Here is a 24,223-nt window from a genome sequence, read left to right on the forward strand (position 1 = left end):
TTCTCCTAGAAATTGTGCTGAGGCACCTGGAGGACAGAGAGGTGATTTGGGACAACCAGCACAGCTTCACCAAGGGTAACCTTGCCTGATCAACCTGGTAACCTTCATGCTTGAGTGACTCCAACAGTGGACAAATGAAGGGATACAGATGGTATTTGTCTGGACTTCTGTAAAGCCTTTCAGATGGTCCCCCACACATCTGTGTGAGGTGTGGGTGAGAAGCTGGACATGCCCCAGTCATGGCACTCACAGCCCAGAGAGCCAAACCTGTCCTGGGATGCATCCAGAGCCCTGTGGGCAGCAGGGGAGGGAGGGGATTCTAGGTGTGAATACAATTTGGTGTTTGTGTGCATGTAATAAAAATAGACAGAAGTCATTTTTTGACTTCTTTATTTGATTTTAACAGATACAACAAATTAAGATGGAATAGGGGAAATAATTTGCTTTTCCCCATTATTTAAAACAAAGAAAAAGAAAATATTGTTGAAATATTTTTATCCCCATGGCAAAGATCACACAATGTATTTTATTTCAACAGTATTAAAAAAAAGCTTTTTATCGTTAAAAAACCTAGTAGTAGTAAAAGTAAAAGAAACTCCATTTGTCACATTTACATTCTACAATTTGTAGATACTTTTAGGAAGCACATGAATACCGGCCACACATTTGATAACCATGGCAGGAGAAAACTCTCTCAGGATTTTCTTTCTGAGGATTTGTTCATTTGTAATTCAGTGCCAACATTGGAGCCTTTATTTCAGTTTCTATTACCTGCACTAATGATTCTGTTCTTGTATTACTCAATCAGTGAAGCCTTTCTAACTTGGCCTGTAGAGATTTAAAATTCCCAATAGTAGTCTGCACCATTAGTGTAGGGCTCATAGACTGAAGTTCAACCAGGTAGCAACTAACAGCATCCAAGCAAACATTTGTGAATCGTCGCCTGCAAACAAAACACAGAATAACAATGAGCTCCTTTTTAATCCTGTATCTCAGAATTCATCTGAACTAGAACATAAGAATTCTTTGAGTTGCAATGGAATAGTGTATCAGTAAGACATCTGTCAGCTACTTCTAAGTATTTAACTACTCATTAAGAGAAATTTATTTTTGAAATCTAATGCCTGTGACTAAGGCATAATGGGAAAATAAATGACTCATTACTATTTATCTGATGTTAAATACTTTAAAAGCATGATACAGTTTATAGCAATGTGAAATATTTAGATACTACTTTAGATATTATTATAGTCAATGTATAAGTTATTAATGTAGATAGCAGTTAAAATGTCATAAATTATAATTAAATCTCAATTTATGTATTATTGAAAGAAGTATTAAAATCAGACAGCATTCACTGAAGTTCTAATAGAGTATTTAAATCAACCAACCATAAAAGACCAATAAAGTGATAAAAGATAGAAGTACACTGTATGTGAACAGGGGATATTTTATGTACATTTTTCAAAAGAATCAGCAACATCTATGTTTAGAAGAGTTATCAAGACTTTGCCTAGTTCTGGTTTTTGTTTTTGAGACAAGATAGTTCTGACTGAAGTTCATATAGTCTATTCAAATAAAAATTGTCAAAGCTAGAGGTGATATGCAGGCAACTTTTTCAAGTACTTAGCTATCTTTTTCGCTAGAAACTTTCTCTATTATTACACCTAAATTTCTTCCTCGTGTGAACTAAGCTGAATTTTAGTCTTGACGACTGATTCATCATCAACCTCTTATAAACAATTGGGGAAGATCCATCCCAATGTTTAGTTTTCTCTTTCCTAGAGTAACTCAGAGCTTCTAGAATTTGTACATGAAACAGTTCACTGTTTCAATTTAAAAATGCCCAATATGTGTTTTCCCCCACTTTCACACACTGCAATAGATTTGTCTGAACTAGTCCTTAAAGTATATTGCCAAAAAACCACAAAATAATCTTCTCAGTTCCTCAAGTATCTTCAGTGATGTGACAAAAATTACCTTTGTGGAAGTAGTTTAGAAGGCAGACTTCAACAAGTTTCTACCAAATGGTTTTGAATGACAAGTGTTGGGAATAAAATATTAATTTCACCCTAAAGAAGAAAAGCTTTGGGAATTGCTAGACTGAAGTATTTTAGAATATTTTATGTTTCACTATTCATTAGGATATAGCTAGCCTTTTACCTCATAGGTACTCTGCTTGGATCCTGTACATATCCTGACAGTAATACATGAATACACTCCAAGAGGTGCAAAGGCTTTTTCATTCTACTCCAATATGGATCCTAAAAGAAAAAACAAACCACAAAATATTAAGGACACAAACCTGAAGGAGACAAGACAAAAAAAAGTGTCGTGTGTACAGGAATTGCCAGCTGTGCAAGTATTTACTTATTGTATCAAGAAAGTTAGATTAATAGGAATTCTACTTTCATCTATATTTAGGCCTACATTTAAACATTGTTTTAAATTACATACTAAATATACATAAATTTAACTCAGTTTTCCATTTCCACAAAGTCAAACTTCTTTGCTTATTGCATTAATAGATCAGAGAAGATTTAGTAATACAACAAATTTTAATCATTATTAGGAAACAAATAAAATTAATATACTCAATATATGCTGTTCCTTCTGCAACATAAGAATTCTAATCCTATTTCATCTTAAACTAGCTCCAGATGAACTAAAAGAATTAACAAATTTCCTCATCATGCTCTGGTACTGAAATGAATAAAATCCACAGATTTTATTCACAGGGAGAAAATGCAGCTTTTTAAAAGTCTTTGAGTAAAGAAAGCAACGTTTTGAATGTATATTTTGTTATTTCCTTCCTTTTATTATTTCATGTTTCCCATTAAAGAGAGACCTTGATAATAGTTGAACACAGAATTTTTATTTTGTGCAATTTTCCTTACCCGTGCTTTGAAAAGCTGGTCATACACTTCAAGCAGCCTTGGCAATGGCACTCCAATTTCTTGCATGGTGTATGTTACAAAACCTACATCCCAGTTCAAAGTGCAGACTTGTTGCTCTAGAAACTGCACTAGAAAATCTGGAGGACATAAATGAGGGAACATTTAGATTCCAACTTGTTACTGGGAGTCCATGAAACAAAGGCATTTAAGAGTAATTTACTATCAGCAGTGCATGGCAAGGATTACTCATACTTAGTATTTTGTTACCGTTTTGCCTTGCAACTATGTTGTGGAGAAAAGCTCAGTAACTTTTGTTTCTACACAAAACACATACTATGAATACCTTTGCTAGAATGGCCAGAAAATCTATTGAAGCTTGTTTAAGTGCCTATAACAATTAACAGGGTATTGGTCAGCATAAAATGTTCATATTTAATGTTAGTTGCACATTATTTTAGTATTATAAAATAAAATAAGGTTTACTGCTGAACAATATATTTGCCAGGTTTTTATATAATAGCACATTTTCAAAACATAGAGCATCAGAAAATCAGAAATTTTAAAAACTAGCCAGAAATCTCCCGAATAATTTTCAGAATCTACTTCTTCAAATGGCTGATGGCTCATATAGAATTTCAAGAGACAGCAGATAAATGTGCTTGTTTAAAATCTTAAATGTATAAATACACATTTTGTACTTCGTGCTTTGATGTAAACAAACTTTACTACTTTCTAAAATGGGATCTGCACAGCCATCCAAAAGTAACTGCTGCTGCCAGCTAAACTTCATTTATTTCCCATTTCTTTTGAGATTAAAAAATAAGAAACATTTCTTAGTTTAAAATTTTTTCTAAGAGTAAAAAAAAAAGCTGAAACTCATCCATCAAACAGATATGCTTATTTACTATGCAGGCTAACAACTTGCCTAAAGGAAAGTAGCGAGGTGTGCCAGCATAGATCTTTCCAAGCAATGCTAGCTTCAGACAAAGTGCTTGCATTCTGTCAGCAGGGCTCAGAGATACACTGTCGCTCAACTCTGGAAATGAAAAGAAAATGCTTAGAGAGAACTTCACGAGAAGTACCACATTTATACAAAATTACACTAAGGCACCTAAATTTATAAATAATAAATGAAAATCTTAACACTCTTGTCAACAAAAAAATCAGCACATGGAAGTAAAAGCACAACCTTTTCTGGTGTGTTTGCATGTACATTAAGTCTTTATGCTTCTGTGAAGTTCCATGCAAACCTACTTAAACTACAAACAAACAAAACCACATTCCAGAACCCCACAACAAACACACTACCACACAGCTTTTCCCTTAGATCTCTGATCAATGTTGTTAGCACAATGGTAAACTTGAGCCCAAAAACCAAGGTGGGGGAAAAACCCCCAAACAATCAAAAACAACAGAAACAGAGAGTGAATTACTAACTGATGGTAAAGGATGAGAGAGATCATCAGAACTCCTACTCTATTAAGACCTACCTTTTTCAATGACTTCTTGCCAGAGAGTTTGCACCAAGATAGGATCAGAATGACCTGCACAATGTATAATTGCAAGCTTACACTCCGAGAGCTTAAAAGGGTCAGCAAATTCTCCGTACAACTGGAAGAAAAATTACCAAGCTTTACTTTTCACATACGATCAAATTAAGTCTTAAAGATCAGTTGTTTCTTACTTTGTCTGAAAGACAAATATGCAACGTAACTGTTAGCAACCACTAAATTTTTTTTTGCTAAGTTTAGTTTAATTTCTTAGATACAACACTAAATTTTATATGAATTAGAAATGAAAACTTAATTTTCCATTAATTTTTTCTGTGTGTGAAGAAATTTAAGAGATGTTATAATGAAGATAAACATGTGAAAGAAATTAAAATACTGAAGATTGAAAGTATTATCTTACTAATAAAGTACAGAAAATTACAGTCCAGGGTAACAGACATTCTGAGACCAGGAATGATAAACTGCCTATTACTCTTCCTAGTCATTCTTTGCAAAACATTTTTTCTCCTCAAAATTTGATTAACTGGACTTTAACACAAGGAAATTTTAATCACCTTTGTTATATCCATCAGCTCAGCATCAAGCTGGGAGATTGCATCTTGTACTGAAGAATGATGGGAATACTGCCGCTGTAATGTTTCTTGTATTTGAAGCTGGATCCTTGCAACCTTGTTTAAGAGGAAAATACAGTATTTCAAGATTGAATTAATTTAATCATAATTTAAAAATACACCCAGAATTACCTTTAGCTTATTTAAATGTAGAAATATTGCCGCTTACACCATTAAGTCTATTTTCATCGGCCTAGCTTTACAGGATGAAAGCAAAGAAATCCGTTTATACAGAACTGGTAGTAAAACTGTTATGTGCCAATGAGACAAAGTGAAATAATGCATTTACAGTGTAGCTTAGATTAATATTTTCTCTTACTTCCATTTTCTCTTCTAGTTCATGTAGGAATTCACCATCTGCAGCTAAAGAGGATATGGCAGTGGAACTTTTGGCACTCAAAATGGCACGTGCAATGTATTCAAGACGCTGCTGAAGAGAAATTTCTGTGCTGCAAAATAAATATTCATAATAAAATGAGTATTTAATATAATTATTTTAGGGTAGTTATATTCTAGCTAGACTCTGGGAAGTAATATGTGCCTTTTCCAGATTTTACTAAATCATGCATGACACAATGCAACCACATAACCCTTTTGCTGCAAGCTCAGTTCTAGTGTACTTCTCAATAAGAACTGGCGACTTAATAAGTTGTAATTACAGGAAATACATTGTAAAGTAATGTATAATAGAAAAATAAACATTATCACTGATTTCCAGTAATTGCCTAGATTTAAAGCTAACACACCTATTTTTATTTTTTTTTTTAGAAAACCTCCTTTTTAAAAAGTACTTACACAAAATATTTTGATTTTGTTTTTTTCAGTTTTTCCCTAGTTACCTCAATATATATACAATAGAGTACATGTAATTCATACCTATGGAGGTCAGCCAACTTGGCCAAGACTCTAGCAGCATTACTAAAATTTCTGTTTTTTTCAAAGTATCTCCAGAGTAAATCCATATAGCGGACTTTGTTTTGGTCAATCTTGGTCATCCGCACCAGGTAGGGCTCCAAAAAGGGGGCAGTAACCTGAAGACATCAGAAACATAACAGTTATACTCTTGCTCTTCCCTGCCTTTTAAGCATTATTACCTCTCCCAGTTCACTGTGTATAGACAAGCTCACCTGTAACAGCTTGTCCGCCAAGTCAGCTTGTATCAACCAATTGTAAAGTGCAATACTGAAGAGCTCATCTGTTGAACGCTGAGCCAGCTTTAGCATTTGTTCAAACTAAGGGGAAAAAAGGTCAGAACTGCTATTAAAGAAGTGGTTACATTACTTTAAGTCTTGAATAACCATGTGACGATACTTAGGTTCACATTATTTTAATGTCATAATTTCCAAGGGTGCTCTAGATATTGAGGCCAATTCATGACAAACCTTCACTTCACTAAACTACTCCACAATTTCATTAAAATAATAAATTCTAGATCCCTTCAAATCACACTGTTCTCTGGAGTGCAGTCATGACTTTTTTGTGAGTTTCTTACATGATGTCCAGCTTCTTCATTGCTTAACATATTGGGATCAGATGACAGCATTGGAGGACCTGGCTTTTTGGGTACACTGGGAGACTGAGGAGCAGCTTTACTTTGATTCACTAGCTCTTGAAGGGTGTCAGTGATACACTTGTAGCTGTTCAATCTGTAAACAGAGCAAAAGAAAATAAAAGCCTCGTAATTTTCATTGCAACTGTCTATAAAATAATTCTTTCAAGTGTGTTATTGTATGCCTTTGTAGATAGTTACTAAGATTTAAAGAATATTGTCAGCTTCTTGTCAGCTGGATCTCACAATCTAGTTTGTTCTTGTTCATCTTTTTAAGAAGTATTTCTGTAGTGTTCTGATCACAATGTTTTCTGCATCTATTACCCCGTTTCAGATTAAGTTGCTGCCATATTAATCATAATCAAGGAGAGCATAATGGGCGAAAGTATTTATATTGTGTCCCTTATCATAAAATGCTTATTTATTATGACCCTGCATTCCTTGCTTAAAAGAGCTACTTTCCCAGTCACTTGAAATAAAGCACACCATATAATCATCATAAATTATCCTGAAAACTTGCCTTTCTTGAAAAGCTTGGAGTCCAACAACATCTTCTTCTGGTTCTCCATTTTTATAGAAATGAAGGCCAAGACCTTGGGGATCTTTCTTTTCAGCTGCTGTAAGAGAGAGCTCTACCACTCCCTCATAGAAACGCACTAGGAAAATCAGAACAAGTATCACTGTTCATTATTGTATTACATTCACAACAAAATGGTAAGTGACATCAAACATTTCTCAAGCAAATGCTACACTACTCACTCTGGTCCATATAATTTAAAATCTACACTTGTTCCCACCTGTGGCATTTATATGTAAATTTGAAGTTAAGATACTAAGTTGCATAGAATGTCCTGCACAACACATAATACTGTGCAGATGCCCATTTCTTAGCTGTTACATAATTTAAATGTATATGTAACTGATATAGTGCACTAATTAGGATTCAGAACCATCTTTCAAACAGTATATTTTGTATAAAAGCTACCTGCTTACATAGAATCTAGTGGAATATTTCAGCCACATATATGAAACAAATGGACACTGCAATATGAAGTAAATACATGGGACTATTTTAATATAGAAATGGATTTCTTGGTTGGCTTGTTAAATCTAGCAAGGTTTTAAAAAAAGAAAAGGCTGGCACATTTTAATTTTAAGATTTATTAAGCAATTGTGTATCGTAAAAAACTACAAAACTGAGTAAAAAGTTAGCAAAAAAAAAAAAAAACAAAAAAACAAAAAACCAAAAAAAACCCACCCAAACAGAAAAGATGGCATGAAAGCATACCATGAAATTATTCAGCATGATCAGTGACTGGCTCTTACCCTGCCTGTACTGTGCACAAACATTAGCAAGGTCTACTTGATTGCTGATCTTCTGGTACTCTTTCAGTGACTCCCTCAGCATCTTCTCTTTTTCCGTTTTGCTTTGAGCTTGTCGAGATCGCTGAAGAAGTTCATTTGCCTAAAAACAAATACAAAATGGAAATTATTAACATGAGCACATCATGAACAGATCATGGATACTGTCAATGAGCTATTATTCTAAATTTCAAAGCTGAAACAGAAGAAAAGACCATCCTCTCAAATGCACTCTCTGGTCAGTAAGTTTCCAGCAGAAAGGCTACAATACATTAGAAGAGCTGAAGACTTAACCAACTGGTTTCCTGTTCTCTCCTCACCAGTTACTTGTTTCACATTTATTTAAAAAGCTTCAAAGACCTAAGTTCTTAAACACAATTGAATGTCACTAATTCCAGTAAACTGTGGAATGGACAAAAACCAAGATACTATGCTGAGAAAGACTGGAATAAGACAACATTTTATCAACATAAAGAAAACAGGGCTAAGATTAGAGATGAGATTAGAGTTAAGAGACTATGAAAATAACTGCAAATGCACCAAATAATTTTTGTGTAATGTTCAACATTAATCAGTTAAAGACGAAAATATGCCCACAACTTAACTTCATCTTCTTCTGCTTCTGAAACTACTTGAGCATAATAATGACTTACAAGCTGCCCAATGTATCTCATTTGTGTATGTTCTCAAGTTGTGTTTGGGTGCTGTAAAAATCTGAAAGTGCACTTACCTTTGAACACACAGCATCATCAGTGCTATAAAGAAGAGGGCAGATATCTTGCAAATGGGCAATGATTCCATCCACAGCTGCATTATCTCTGATGTAACAGTTTATAAGAGAGGCAATGAGTGCTCCAGTCAACTCTCTATCTCTAATCACCAAGTCCTTAAAAGCAGTAACCTTTAGCTGTTCTTGAAGTTCCTGAAGATGAGGCAGAATTTTATTAGTTTACCAAATCTTTTACTTGACCCTGTTTAGAAATGTCTGAATGTTCCAGCATCAAAATCAACTGTTTCTAAGAATTAAAGATACAAAACTCCAATGACTACAATATACAGCAGAGAAACACATTATTTAAAATACAAATTTTATAGCAAAATAAAAATAATAAAGCAAGGGCTACTACTAAAGGCCTTGCTGGATGCCTAAGGACAGTGAAAACTCCTCTTAACAGACTTTCTCTACCATCTTCACTATATGTCCCTCTGTTTCAGATCTCTGACAGTAAGAATGGAATTAACAGTTCCTTTTACTTCACAGGGCACTTTCAGAATGCATACCCTATGAGACTGTCAAAGTTTTTAATATTCAGAAGAATAAAAATGACAGATTCAATAAAAGCAGGAGTTTGGAAAGTTCAAGGTCTGAACTCATTTTACTTTTCAAGATTAAATTACACTGAAGGTTTCTAATTTTTAAAAGTTTATTATGAATATTTGTGCACATAGTTGCCAGTAGGGTCTAGGTAGTGTTTATATAGTGTCGACAGATGATACTAACAGCATGATAATACAGCTACAGCTACTGAAGACAAAGGAAAACATTTTACTTGTTAAACAGTTAGTTAGCCACTTGTCCAACACAAATAAAAGTTGCACAAAGCTCCCCAGTGCAACACTGTGAAGAGCAACAGCTTCTGTGCCTCTGTAAGGCTTTAAAATAATTCTTTTTGAGAACAAAAAATACAACTTCTCAAATAACCCTATCAAATTTTAGGACAAAATGCCCAGTATTCAAATTAATAGCTTTTTTCAATGGTTGGCTATGAATTCAACATCAGCAAAGGGTGCACAGCAATAGCACCCTTTGTTCTACAAGTTTCCTTCTTTACAAACCAGGAGCCTGAAAGAACTGGGATCATTTAGCCTGGAGGCTTAGAGGGCAATATGTGGGATCTTAGTAATATTTTTGAGAAAGTGTAAGGAATGCAGAGTCAGGTTTTTCTCAGTGGTAACCAATAACAGGACACTGCACAATGGTAAAAAATTGAAGTGAAGGAAATTACACCTGAATAGAAATCTTTCTTGCTCTAAAGGTGGTTCAACACTGGAACAGGTTGCTCAGAGACACTGTGGAGTTCTCACCTTTATAGATATAAAAATCCTTACTGGACACAGTCCTGTAAGCTGCCCCTGCTTTGAGAATCAATTAGATTATTACCCCCACTGCAAAGGGGACAGGTGATCTCCAGTGGTTCCTCCCAACCTCAGCTGTTCTGTGCTACATTCAGGTACCCTACTTACACAGAAGAGCAAGGACTCTATTACCCTACTGCTTTCCATCTTTCACCAAGACTAAGGCAAAGAGTGAATTCCACTTGGCTGGAATATGCTGGTCTATTCTTTTCAGAACATTTTGCAGAATGTGCTTAAGGTAAAAAACCAGTAATTTATAAATGAAACTCAGTATTACTTATCAATAAAAGTAGAACAATTTATTGTTAGTGACTCTTCCAATTGCATAAAATTGAGTAATTGTGTCAATACATGTCAGTCTCTTAAACACTTGTGACCATGTATAAAAAAATTTGTGTGTGGTTTAAAATTCATATGTTTCTCAATTAATTTAAGTAACAGTCTCTTGGGAATACTTAGGTAGCAAAAAAAATTCAGCTGATTAGTACAAACAAATTAAAATTGTATTATCCAGATCTTACCTTCTGAAGCTCACCTACAGCAACACTGAATTGGTGCTCACATAGCAACTTCCATAAAGCCAGTGCCTGGCAGGTCTTGCGAACAAGCTGCTGGATGCCTTGAAGTGAAGTCTTCTCAGTTAGCTGTGCCTCAGCTGAAAAACAAGAGACTGTCAGCAAGAGCTGTTCCACATGTTTCAAAAAAGCATGTAAGTTTTTGAAGTTTTTCGGTAACCATATCCTTAACTTTCTATCTTTTTTTCTCTTCCATTGTTGATTAGCTCTGTTGGGAGATAAATGCCATGTTAACACTGCCCCAAAACAAATAACCCTCTATTAACATTTATTTCAAACTATGCAACAAAGGAGTCGTACTCTCTGAAAAACAAGTATGGTTTCCTGTGCACGTGATTTACACATCAGTCTTAAATTTTTACTTTTGCTTCAAATATAGGTATAAATGTATTTCTGCTGAACATATAAGAAATCAAATTAAACCCATACATATTGCCTTTTGTTTGATTACCTGTACTTACATGTAAAGAGAACACTTCCATTTACAGCTGTGGTCAATACTGTCTACACTATCTTTAAAGCAACAACTACTCCAAAAACTACAACATTTAAATCTGGTAAGATGTATTATACAAACTGAAAGGATAATGTTTTCATACTTATAACATAGGCAGAACATAATTGCAACAATTTATGTTTACTTTTGAGTGTTTACACTTCACAAATGAGGTTAAAAATAATTACATTGTGTCATTCAGCAATCTAAAAGCATTGATGAACTCGGTAAAGAATAAAAATAAAATTATTAAAGGTCTACCAAATCCTACATAGTAACTTACAGAAAATGTTTACATTTACACTATTAAAAGCCCAGGATTACACATATGTGGACCACTAACATTCTCAATTCCATATGTGCAGTAACAACATTTCTCAACTTGCCTGCAAGTGCTGGGTAAAAGCTGCACTATAAAAAGACAAGAATTCAAATGGGCTGTGTAACAGACCTCATATTTCTAAACAAAGTTTTGTAGACATTTCAATGACTGTACCTTTGGAAACCTGCACTACAGTAGTTTTTTAAGATGACATCATGCTCACTTGTCTCATAAAATAACAGCTTAGTAAATGGTATCTTGTAAATATAAATGGTTGTGCAGCTACTAAGTACTGTAGTGAGGAGATTAAACAAACTTATCCATAATGGAGAACATTAGGAAGGAAAAAAAGGAGACAGGTAAGTGTTCAAAACAATGTCATGATATTTAACATAAAATTTGTGTGTAAAAAAGGCCTTTTTATTCAGATGATTTAACAAGAAAAGTGAGAAAGGCAACATCCAAATGCACCATTCCTTGATACCTCCTGTTCAAAAACAATTACATACCATGATATTTCCTTTGGAGTTCTTGCTGGACTTGCTGAGAACTTCCACCATCAGGCCGCATAAAACCCAGAAGTCTCTGCTGTAGATTGGCTGGTGTGCTGAAACTGCAATTTAAAAAAAAAACCAAAAAACACTAATATGATTACAAATACCAAATCCCTTAAAAATGAATGTAACCAACTCATTTTTAGCATCTGAATGTTGCAGCAGGAAAATATACAAACTCTTCAACTCAGCAAAACACCTATGGTAGTTTTTCAAAAGCTGGACATTAAATACCACATGTAAATTTATCAAAATTAATAATACCTTGGGTTTCCAAGTGCTCCTACTGTAGCAAACTGTGAATTTCTATCCAAAAATTCTTGTAAACCTTTTAATTCTTGTAGTACACATTCCAGCATACGGGATGGAACACTGCTTTCTATCTACAAAAGAAAGCAAACTTCTTTACAGAAAGCTGGGTTTTCAAACTTCTTTTCCAAAAAAATTCAGTTTTAAGCTAACATCACTGAAAAGATAAATAAGAGGGTACAACAAATAAATCGTGTGCTAGTAACAGATCACTGGAACACAACATAATTATATCACATTCATTGAGGCAGCATACATGTGAAGAGGCAGGAGTCCTCTGCAGATACACAGTATTCAAGATGCTACTTTCTTTGCCCCCAATAACTAAATCAGCTATGCTTTACTACTTCCAACTCTAAGCTAGAACTCTAAGGATTGAGCACTGGATTCTATTAACAGCCACCGCCAGAAAAGATTTTATTTTCATCATGGACAAAAAATGAAACAGCAAGATGTTAGTTCAAAAAAATTTCATGATTTGCCTATGTCCTTCCACAACTGCAGTGACTATCCCAAATCACTAAAGCATTTTGTTTTTAGTGTTTGTCTGGAGGGAGCATGCACAAACCCTAAGTGGGTATCAAGGAAGTGACATCAGTAAACGTGGAGAAAACTGCTCATTGCCAATTAAGAGCAGAGATTAAATTAGTTTGGTTTCTTAGAAAGTATTATTCAAAATCAGAGCTTTAAAGGACAACTAATTATCATTTAAGAGCTCAGCACTTAAGAAAACAGTGACATGGCAAACGATTGGTTTTGTACCAAACAGTTTATAACTAAGAATGGAAGTTTAAAAAAGGACTTAAATATTAAAAGAAACTTTTAAGAACACAGAATAATCTTTTACATACTGCAACAATTTCTCGATTGCCACTTTTGAAAACTCTCTCCACGACTATACTGCCATCCCAAATATTTCTGCAAAACAAACAAAAAAACCAAGTCATTTAACCAAGCATTTTTGTACGTCTTCTATGTATAATTTCTTGAAAGAGAAATGGTAAAACTTTGAAGCTAAAAGTGTAAAAAAGGATTAATTTTGGATGAAAACGAAATATTCTAAAAACTAGCCATTATATAGTAATGAATAGTGTAGATAAAAATAATTAGCAAAATTCCAGATCTAGAAACTTTAATTCAATTACATTTGATGCTTTCAAATACTATAGATGAATATAGTTTCCTGGAAATACAGTGTAAACAAACAAGTCTCATAACAAAAATTTATTTCCCAGTCAGCATGGAGACAGATCACCAACATATGCAGAACTCTCTTCTTGCTTGGGTTGTTTAGGGCTCAGCTTCCAAGGTAAGAGAATCTTCAGTCATGCTTCATTGCTCTGACTTCTGATTCTGACTAAACATAGAAATTACTGAAATATAGGACTTTGATCTTTTAAGTCCCTCTGCATTTCTGTTTCATCCTTCAGTAGGAATCTACAGCTCACAACTCATAGATTTGAAAAATAAACCTGGAGATTTCAGAGTTCTGTTAATGCACTTGATTGCAGGCTCAGTATCTAAGCAACTTTCCTGCTCTAGGCATTCACTGAATGTACTATAATTAAAAGAGATGCAAAACCAACATTTTATATAGACAGGTATTACATAAATACAACATTAAAATGTACTAATTTCCAATTTAAAGGCTATTAATATAGAATGCACCACCTACATGCACCTATTAGTGCAAAGAAGAACTATGGAACAAATTGAATGACAGAATCTCTTTCTACAAAGACCTCACCCTATAATCCGGGCAAAGTATATGCAGATGCCATTGTGTCTTCCAGAAAATACTATCTCGGGACCCATCATTCCGCTAATGGATGTACTAGGGTGAGACATGGAATTTCCAGGAGGAAAAATGGGAGTTGACATAGCAGGAGGTTGTATACCTAGGGTGAAAATAGGTAAATATTACTCATTTCAATGCCAATGAAAAGGCCTTAAAAACTTAAAATTAATAAATAAAAATAGAGAAGAAGGTGTTACCTTGCCCAGATGTCAAAATGCTAGGATTAGAATATGGACTATCAACAGTCAAAGAGGTACCTAAGAAGGGAAAAGAAATAAAGGTAAGGTTGTGAAACACAATCCAAAACTGTCCCCTCCTAAATATATGCCGTGAAGTATCTGTGCAAAAGCAGCAAAGTTGTTAAATAAAATACTTTCAATGTTTTGTTTATAGTAAAGTATCAAGTTGCACTCACTTCTCATCAACCAACACTCCACAAGTCAAATAAAGGGATACACTTCCTTCAAGAGCAGTTGAAGCAACATTTTCTTCCTAGCGTTCATGTGTTAATTTATTGCACACCATCTGTTGTCTGCACTGCATATAATATTGCCCACATATTTTTTTGCTGTTCCTCACCTTCTGAATGCTGAACACTGGTAATATTACTTTTCGTTTTTATGTGGGACAGATGTACAAACACTACAGCAACACTGCTAACTCAAAACACTAAGTCTGAGACTGTCCACAGCCTCAAGTTCAGCCATGAATCTCTTCCTGCAAATTAAGTCTGGATAGCTAACTTAAAACCTCAAAATGTCAGGAGCATGTGTGGTCATCTACAAAAATGTCCACATACCATTAGTAAACAAGGTGATGTATCACAGAAAAGGTAAAAAAAACCTGGCACTCTGAAAATTTGGCTTTTACCAAAGGATACAATTTTGCTTAATTTGCTACAGTTCTCTCAACTTGGCAACACACAACAGCACAGAGGATAACACAGTGCCAATACATTCTCAGAGCCCCTTGCCATGTGTGCTACAGCTAAGCACAAAATTGCAGAAAAGCAGCATGCAAATGCATGACTAGACTTTCAACAGTGGGAAAAAGATGGAAATGGCACCTGGCCTTTTAATGCTAACATTATTGTTATGTTAGTTTCACATGCAAAATTATGAGGTGGTTGAATGAATTTCTGTCAGCAGTGTCTGACCCACCACATGGGACATCCACAACACTAGAATCTTAATTTCACATGACAGTTCTCTACCCTTTGAGCAAACCGAGAAAGTGGTAGGAGAAGAATGGTGCCATCTTCCACATGGACCTGTTACTGAAGCAAAATGGAAACATCCGCTTTGATACTAGGTTTGAAAGAGGCATTTATGACTGAATGACAAAAATAAACAAACATTTAGACTTGGGAAAAACACATTTAGTCCTAAAATGAGTCTGCTTGTTGACTATAGAGCTTCCTGCCATTTCACTCTTAGTCTGCTCCTAGCACCTGTTCTTCCCATAGCTACTGTTCCCTCAGACTCAGATATAATTTTACATTCTTATGCCTTGCCTCAGCTCTTGCCCACACTGTTACTGTTCCACAACAAAAGGGTTGGAAAGGAATGCCACTAATTCATTAAAGTAGTCATTCCTCTTTAGAGTTTTAATAGTAGTTAAGAATTCTGAAAAACAGGGTCAACTGTTTTTCCTAACTATTTTTTATCCTAGTTCACCACACTTTTCTCCAATACTTAGGAATTTGGATACTTGTCAAAATACGGTAATGAAACGGAATTTCCTTGAATTCCAGGCAAAAAAGTTTATTTCCCAAGTCTGTCGTGTAAAACTGAATGCCATATGTCAGATGAAGGAAGAGGATTTAACATACTAATGAGTTCTAGATAAAAACAGTAACTAATTTAATTCAGTATTTCAATCACAATTTCAAAATCATCATCATTAATTTCTAATCTGAAATTGAGTAATGCATATTAAGGGACAGCAATTGTAGAAATTTAAGCCAATCTGAAAGTACAAAAAGGCCTTCACTCCAAGCACCAAGTTTTGAGGAGAAAAGATAAGCATTTTTCTCCTCCTTAGGTAGCACTGAACACTGAAGCAGAAACCAAATGCTTAAGACAGAGCTTTTAAAGAGAGAAATCACTCCAAATGACTAACTCATTTCTTGATCAAAGTTCTTCTTCCTTCTCATAAGCAGTATCTGTAGAGACATGGCAATGATAATTTAGGAAGATACTGTTATATCTACACAGCAACCAGCTAAGCTTCATGAAATCTGAAATACATTATTGATAAGTTCTTCTTGAGCTGGTGAAATGACTCTGGAAGTAACAAATGTATACCCTCTTCACAGTGTTTTAACAGAGTATATGACATATGGACACATCCTTTGAGATAAGGACCCCCTCACTAAATCAAAAAAATCACTCAAGAGAAATGGAAAAAGCTCTTGTCATTAACTAGCTAGTATGTGAAAAACATAGTTTATTTCACACAAAAAGAACACAAGTACTTGTGAGAAGACAAAACAACATGTTCAAGGAAAAAAACCTGTCCAAAATTATGAAATGCTTGCTACATACCTGCAGAAACAGGAGAACCTAAAATAGGTCCAACATTGCTGGGAGGAGGCAGAGCTGATGGAAATCTCATTTGTGCTTCTCCACCATACCTAAAGTTTGCAAAACCAAAAATTCTCAACATGTCTACAGAACCCATTCAATTTTCATGCCTTTGAGAATTAACAGCAATTCTGGGGTTCTTTTAAAAGGGGAAATAAAAATCCCAGAACAGTTTTTAAGAGAAATTTACAAATTCCTAAGTCAGACTTATGCTTTAGCATCTTTCAAAGTTTGTTTCTACAGGGAAGTGGAAAGAAGGGCACAGTAGAGATGACCCATGGTTGTCTTTCTATCATCCACAAGTAATTTCTATTAATCTCTATCCTATAGTGTTACATGAACACTTTGCTATGTCTTCCCTTGCTAACTCCAGAGTTACAATCCACATTTTGTCTCAGATTTTGTGATTGAATTTAATGAAGAACAACAATTCACAACCTACTGAAAACAGCTCACTGACTTTAACACCTGCACAAGTTTTGGCAAGGAACTATTAAATCTTTGGGGACACAACACTCCAAGCTGCACATTTTATCATCACTCTGAACAGCTGTATCTTACCAAGAACTCTTTTCTCTCCCTGTAGGACAGCCAAGAAACCCACAATACAAGGTCACAAGAACCTCATGAGATTCAACAAGACCAAGTGCAAGGTGCTGCACCTGGGTCACGGCACTGTCCTACAGAGCAGACTGGGAAAAAAAAAAACTCATTGAGGGCAGTCCTATGGGGAAACTTAGAAATTAGGGGTTCTCATGGATGAAGAGCTGGAAATAAACCAACAGTCTGCCCAAAAAGCCAACACTATTCTGGACTGTATCAATAGAGGAGTGGTCAGGTCATTCTCCCCTTCCTCCTGTCCTTGTGAACACCCCACATGCACAACCTCACTGCATCCAGTTCTGGGGTCCTCACTTCAATAAAGACTTTGGGCCCTCTGGAGCAGGTCCACATGAGGCCATGAAGACCATGAGGGTGCAGGAGCAGCTCTGCTGTGAAGACAGATGGAGAGTTGGGTTTGTTCAGATGGGAGAGAAGACTCTGGGGAGAACTTAGAGCACCTTCCACAACTTAAAGGGTGTCTTATAAAAATCAAGAGAGAACAAGTTTTTACAAGAGCAGACAGTGATAGGACAAGAGAGAATGGTTTTAAACTAAAAGATCAAAGAGATTCAGGCTGGTACTAGGAAAAATTTCTTTACTGTGAGGTAGGTGATGCACCGAAAGACGCTGGCCAAAGACAGTGAGGATATACCATTCATTAAAGTATTCAAGGCCAGGATGGATGGGGCCTTAAGCATCATTATCTAGTGGGTAGTATACCTGCCCAAGGCAGAAGGGTTTTTGAAACAAAGTGATCTTTAAGGTCCCTTCCAACCCAAACAATTTTGTGACTCTCTGTATAGACCAACTTCTTTAAGGCAGCTAATGAAAATACACATATTTGCACCATACCAAGGATATGCAGCACCTAAGATACATGGGTTAGAATTTAATCCTCCAGAATGGAAGCTCATAATTCATCACTCAAATTGTACTGGAAAAAACATTCCAAACTAAACAGCAACAACCACAGCCAAAGTAACCAACCAATCAAAACAAAAGAGCCATGAAACCCAAAACCATCACCATATCACCAAAACCATCAACACTTATAACCAAAAGTCACCAGGCCCTGAACTGGCAGCAGTGTACACGTGTTTAGTGACCACTGTGATCCTGAGCATAACATTCAGAATGATGGACAGAATTAAAACTTACCGGAAGAATGCTCGAGTAGCCCAGGCAGATACTTCTCTATCACATGCAGCATTAGAACAGGCCAAAATAAGGCAAGTGGCACAAGCCTGATCCTCCTAGAGCATATTACAGTGTTAGTGTGGTGTCTTTTATCAAGTCGATAAGAAATGTATAGAAGTTATATTCCTCAATAACTAAAATGGTAAATACTTTCTGCATTATTTTATTTAGAAGTCAGGGAAATCAGCTCTTCTGAATTATAAACAGAGTCAATCCTAGCAAGTTATTCCACTGTATTAGGTAAGATTTTGCTATACAGATTTTGCAAACTCAGTGCTACTACTGGTAGGGAACAATGCCTGACATTTAAATATGACTAAGATTCATGCAATTTCTACAAACACAAAAACATAAATTACAATTGTGTTTGAAGAAAAAACATTTGTAAAAATCAGTGTTTGCATATTCTAATAAGCTGTTACAATAGCAGTTATGTCCTTTCCAAGCACAAGAGAATAGATTACAATGAACACTCACTACAGATACTACAATACTTGTCATATTAAAATTGTAATCCACAATAACCATGCTTCTGTTTGTTTCTTGTTTATCTTAAGCTGCTAATAAAAAAGAATACCCAAATCAAGTACACACATTTCTACTGGCCTTCAAAACAGAAAAATCCCTTGTAGTGGTAGGGATTCAACTTTTTTAGAAACTCTTCCTCTCCTGCTCTCAGATGAACTTCTTTCTAAAGTAAGAAGTGCACTACACTTCTACATAAAAGACATAGGAATTTCAGGGAAAGTGAATTACACATTTGCTTTTAGATATCATAAAATGAGAATTTATCTCTCTATCTGATATAGCTTTATGTAGACAAAAGAAAAATTTACCAATCACTTTAATGAAACATTGACCAGAAGGCTGCAGCAACAACGAAAAGGTGACAAGTCTTTCATTTTTCGTAACACGTGAAAAGCTCTTACCTGATGCAACTTGAAAAATCTCTCAATCTCCTCTCCATCTCCACCTGTATTGCTGACAAGCAGATGCCGCAGCTGATCAACAGGTCTGAGTTTATGGAACATAACACTTCCCTAAAAGTACAGCAAAGCAAGTTAGGCTAAAGTTGTCTTTACTCTGTTTCATCACAACACAGCCATCGCCATGACATTTATCTTTGGCATTCTGAGTCTTCCTCCACTGCAGCATTGGATAAAAAGGACCTGGTGTCCAAAGCCCAGTTCCCAAGCACTAGTGAATCAAGGAAAGACAGGCAAGTACTGCAATGGTTACAAACTCTCCATAAACTGAGTTAATTTTGCTATTTTTAGCCTAACACAAAGCACAGAATTACATTCTGCATATGCAAGTATATGCAGAAAAGAAAGGCTTTGTATACCTTGCAAATCCTGAAAACTGCTCGAAAGAAAAAAATGCTTGAAGAATTCAAGGCATGAATTCAGACTTCACATTAATCACCTTCCCTGCATTCAAACTAACTCCTGGAAAGGGCCAAACTAATGCCATTAACAAAACAGTTGCTGTTAAACAAATGCAGCTTGCAGGTCTAGAGTTTGCAAGACATTAATATTTGAACACTATTTTAAATAGCCTATTGGTCAAGATATTGAGTGCCAAAAATATTGCTAAATATAATCAGAAAAATAGGCAAGTTCACTTTCCTTTTTTTCTTTCTTTTCTTTCTTATTGTTTCCTAAAACCCTCTCAAAAAACCTTTTCTGGGACTTTTTCTATGACAAATAGGAAATTACTAATTCAAATTTCAATTGCCAACAATATTTACTTAAACTATTTTTCTGAGCAGACAGTGACTGTTTCAATTTCACATAATCAAGAGCATAACCAAGGCTAAAGGAACTTCCCAAATTTGTATCTGCAAGGATTTCTGGAGAGCAACAAAAACTATTAATGCACTGTATAAAAGAAGTTGATCTAAAACCTTTGAGTAAATTTAAAATAGGTACAGATAATTCCAGCAATCTTCTTCCTGATTCCTTTTCATGTTCAAAATATAATCCTTAAAACACATCTAAAATGAATCATGTACAGGGTCGAATTTCATACTTGATTCTTCTAGTAACCTATGTCAAGAAAAGTAATACTCACTTGGGCTGAAAGGAGAACAAACTTCTTAGGTGGCAGCATGTGTTGCTGCACAACAACAGGTGAATCAGTTATGGGAATAATGTCTTTATTTAGCGGTGTTACAATCTTCTGAACTTTAAATTCATCAATAGCAGAAAGAGCCCAGGAATGTCCATCAACACGGGTCGTCATCTGAAAAACAGATAGATATTATCCACAGTTTGGTAGCAGAAATGTGTTTTGCACATCCGTGGTAATGTTTTACTATTTACCATTCAAAATTACACAGAACAGAATCTGCTCCCCACACAGAAGAACCCAACAAAAATAAGTTCTTGTACTGTCTAACAAAGTAACCACCAAATTTACAGCTATATATACACTGCTGCTTTTAGGAGAAAGGGAATGATATATTGCTTCTTTTGGGGGACCGGGATATTGTTTCACATTTAAACGTAAAACAACTTGCAAAATGAGGCTGCTACAATATAAACAGCAACCATCTACTAACCACAACAGAACTAAGCACCGTAGGCATCATGAATTTAAAATATTTATTTAAAAAATAAAAAAAAGCTGCAACTGAATTAAAAAGGTTTGCAAGACCTTTGCAGCTGGCAGCAATACTTCAAATATAACTTAGGAAGAGACATATACTAGTGAAGACATTCCAGAAAATGATGTATGCTAACCAGAAAGAATTGCTGCTCAAGAACAGGCTGCAGTTTTGTTTGGGAAACCTAGCTGTTGCTGTCAGATGCCTTGGGAAAAAAGAGGTTGGCTCTTGGGATATTCATGTCTAAATTTTTGCGGGAAGGGATATAAAACAACTATAAAATTCCTTTGTAAGTTATTTAACAGCAGATAAATCAATACCTGACTTTGAAGCTTTCAACTTACATAGTCCCTTCATTCACTCCAACTCTGATATTTCTTCAGTAACACTATTTTTGTTACATGTCACTCCTCTACCTCAGCAGAAGACGTGAAATGTCTTTCAGAGATGAAATATATGTTTTCCCTGAACTGACACATAAGGCAACTAACCCCCTCCAAACTTCTCATACAAACACACTTACATAACAATCAGGAAAATTAAAGTCAGAAACCATCCCACCATGGAATAATGAAGACATTAATCGTGTGTGGATTTTAAAGATATGGCATGTATGTTTAAATAAGGAATCACAAAGTTTCTAGCATCTACATTTCAAATCTTTATCAAATTTTATACTGATCAACACCATTATGGACTAAGAGCCACGTTTTTCTGTGCTTGTGCACAATATGCAGCATTACTAAAAGTATTCTCAAATATATTAATTAGAAATCAAGTCTTAGAAGTTAAGACAATTGCTTTTGACATAAAGGTTGCATCAAGCTAGAAAACTACGCTTGAAGTAGGAATCCCTACTAAAAGAGGCTCATTCAGCTTTGTAGAGTTTCCAAACTTCTCATGAAATTTTCTGTCACCTACTTATTTCTTGCAGACAGTATGATTCAGGCATCTGTTATTAGGAAAGAAAACATAATACCTATATCTCATCAAAATCATAAAGAAGTCTGCTTTATACCTGGGTTTCCATCATTGGCTTTTGAAAAGGGAAAGAATCATGATTGACACACCACAGGATGTCATTATCTTCATTTTCTGAAGCTGCCATCAGCAGGACCCCTAGCAAGAACAGCAATAGTAAGTCCATATTAGAAAGTCATCATGCATTAAATGCAAGCCCATTAGGTCATTCCTAAGATAGCAAAACTCAATCTTTAAGTCATTATCATACAATCTGAACAGCAACTAATATCTCCTGGATTTGTATGTCATATGGTACTTCAAAAGGTCACTTTTAACACCATTTGCCATCTAAAAGGTAAAATAGATGTTTATAGGGATCAAAGTAATAGTGACTGTCTCACACAAAAAATAATCTCATTTGAGCCATGTGCCACTGCCTACCTTTGCTATAAAGAGCTCTGTGAACCTTTGCAGGCTTCTCTACATTCGAAGAAGCTGAAAATCCAGGTGGCAAACGGACGTGGACCAAGGTTAACATGGATGGACGAGCTGTTGGATGCTTAAATTGTGATGTACTAAAATATAGTCGGACACCTGAACAAAAGATAAGAAAGGTCACAAACTGTGCAGATACCGTTTATCAGTTTAAGTAGAGTGGAATTAGCATTGCTTTTTTACCTGCATGTGTGATTGCTAGTAGTTGACAGTCTATGGATTCAGAATTTTCAATCACTGCTATTTGAATAATAGGCTTAAATACAGAACGATCAATTGTTCTGAAAAATAAAACAAAAAAACCCAATACACTTTCAATCCAAAGAAACATGCAGATTTTTCTAAATTGTATTGTGAAACTATGGTTTTTAAAAGAAGCCTCATACATTTTAACTGTCATGAACATACCTGGCTATGCTCCCTGCAGCAGAAACAATAGCATTTTGTGAAAGAGAAGTAACTCTGGTCATTCCTTGACCATCTTGCCCCAAATCATAAACCTGCAATTCAATAACACGGCTTAGTGATTTATGAATGAATTAATAAATTCAGCCTCACTAAACAAGAAGTAACTCAAGCTGTATTTTTATTTTGTACTTATGCTTATATATAATTGAGGCTACTCTTTCCTTAGAAAAGAAGTTTTTCAAATCTTCAGCATGCACATTGCTACAAAAAGATAAAAACGTGTAAGGGTCTGACCTAGCTACAGAGAATTCTCAGGCATTGAAGTAAACTTACAGAGGTACCTGTACATTATTACACACATTAATAACAGACCAAAGAGTCATAAGAAGTCACATACTTGCAGGACTCCTTTTTCTGAGCGGGTGTACAAGATATTTCGAGAGTTGTCAATGGCAATTTGAACTACAGGATCTGGAGGAAGAGGAAAAAAAGGGAGAACCAGCAAATCAACACTGGACTTGGGAAAGCAAGTTTAGGACAGAATGTCTATAAAATAATGAATTGTATGTTCACAAAAACTGCACTTTCATACAGGACTGCTGCTCTAAGTGATTTAAAACAGCAATCAACTAACACAACTGCTAGTAAACCAACAACCAAAAAAAAAATCCCAGAGAAAAAAACTGTAATTTCAAAATCATTTTGCACTAAACAGTGAAAGAAGGTAAGATTAGTCACTTATACATTTTCCATATTCATGGTAGTACCACTAAGCACCTATTAATTTTGTGCTACATATCACTCACTTTAGTTAGAAATGTCAAAGAAATGTCAATTTTTTCAGGCTTTGCTATGTACATCCTGAAGTAAACACACACTCTATCTTGATTTTACAGAATCACTAGGTTGGAAGAGACTTCAAGATCACAGAGTCCAACCCATGCCCTAACACCTCAACTAAACCATGGCACTGAGTGCTACATCCACTCTCTTTTTTTAGACACATCTAGGGGCAGTGACTCCACCACCTCCCTGGGCAGACCATTCCAGTACTTTATCACTCTTTCCATAAAAAACTTTTTCCTAATATCCAACCTTTGGTGCAGCTTAAGACTGTGTTCTTTGGTTCTGTCAGTGCTGCCTGGAGAAAGAGACCAACCCCACCTGACCACAGCCACCTTTCAGGGAGTTGTAGATGGTGATAAGGTCACCCCTGAGTCTCTTTTTCTCCTGGCTGAACACCT

The 24,223-nt window shown here is 35.4% G+C and overlaps 1 protein-coding gene across 2 annotated transcripts in view; it reads right to left on the reverse strand.

The window, feature by feature from the left end:
* Positions 1-373: 373 nt before the first annotated feature.
* NUP155 (nucleoporin 155) overlaps positions 374-24,223 on the reverse strand; it is a 30,151-nt gene continuing 6,301 nt past the window's right edge. Inside the window, exons 8-36 of one of the 2 annotated variants that reach the window (XM_066568870.1) lie at positions 23,377-23,450; positions 22,980-23,071; positions 22,755-22,852; positions 22,518-22,670; positions 22,132-22,232; positions 20,579-20,749; positions 19,435-19,545; positions 18,467-18,561; positions 16,667-16,755; positions 15,334-15,396; positions 14,318-14,377; positions 14,070-14,220; positions 13,174-13,240; positions 12,278-12,396; positions 11,969-12,072; positions 10,588-10,721; positions 8,661-8,852; positions 7,895-8,033; positions 7,089-7,224; positions 6,512-6,665; positions 6,147-6,251; positions 5,896-6,050; positions 5,339-5,468; positions 4,963-5,076; positions 4,388-4,508; positions 3,823-3,933; positions 2,898-3,034; positions 2,164-2,264; positions 374-943 (exon numbers count right to left, since the gene is read on the reverse strand). In XM_066568870.1, the coding sequence (XP_066424967.1) occupies positions 805-943; positions 2,164-2,264; positions 2,898-3,034; positions 3,823-3,933; positions 4,388-4,508; positions 4,963-5,076; positions 5,339-5,468; positions 5,896-6,050; positions 6,147-6,251; positions 6,512-6,665; positions 7,089-7,224; positions 7,895-8,033; positions 8,661-8,852; positions 10,588-10,721; positions 11,969-12,072; positions 12,278-12,396; positions 13,174-13,240; positions 14,070-14,220; positions 14,318-14,377; positions 15,334-15,396; positions 16,667-16,755; positions 18,467-18,561; positions 19,435-19,545; positions 20,579-20,749; positions 22,132-22,232; positions 22,518-22,670; positions 22,755-22,852; positions 22,980-23,071; positions 23,377-23,450 (3,416 nt within the window). In that variant the 3' untranslated portion in view covers positions 374-804. The remainder of the gene's footprint in view (positions 944-2,163; positions 2,265-2,897; positions 3,035-3,822; positions 3,934-4,387; positions 4,509-4,962; positions 5,077-5,338; positions 5,469-5,895; positions 6,051-6,146; positions 6,252-6,511; positions 6,666-7,088; positions 7,225-7,894; positions 8,034-8,660; positions 8,853-10,587; positions 10,722-11,968; positions 12,073-12,277; positions 12,397-13,173; positions 13,241-14,069; positions 14,221-14,317; positions 14,378-15,333; positions 15,397-16,666; positions 16,756-18,466; positions 18,562-19,434; positions 19,546-20,578; positions 20,750-22,131; positions 22,233-22,517; positions 22,671-22,754; positions 22,853-22,979; positions 23,072-23,376; positions 23,451-24,223) is intronic. The other variant, XM_066568871.1, reaches the window with a different exon arrangement.

Source organism: Molothrus aeneus, chromosome Z, assembly GCF_037042795.1.
Source record: "Molothrus aeneus isolate 106 chromosome Z, BPBGC_Maene_1.0, whole genome shotgun sequence".
Classification (NCBI taxonomy): Eukaryota; Metazoa; Chordata; class Aves; order Passeriformes; family Icteridae; genus Molothrus; species Molothrus aeneus.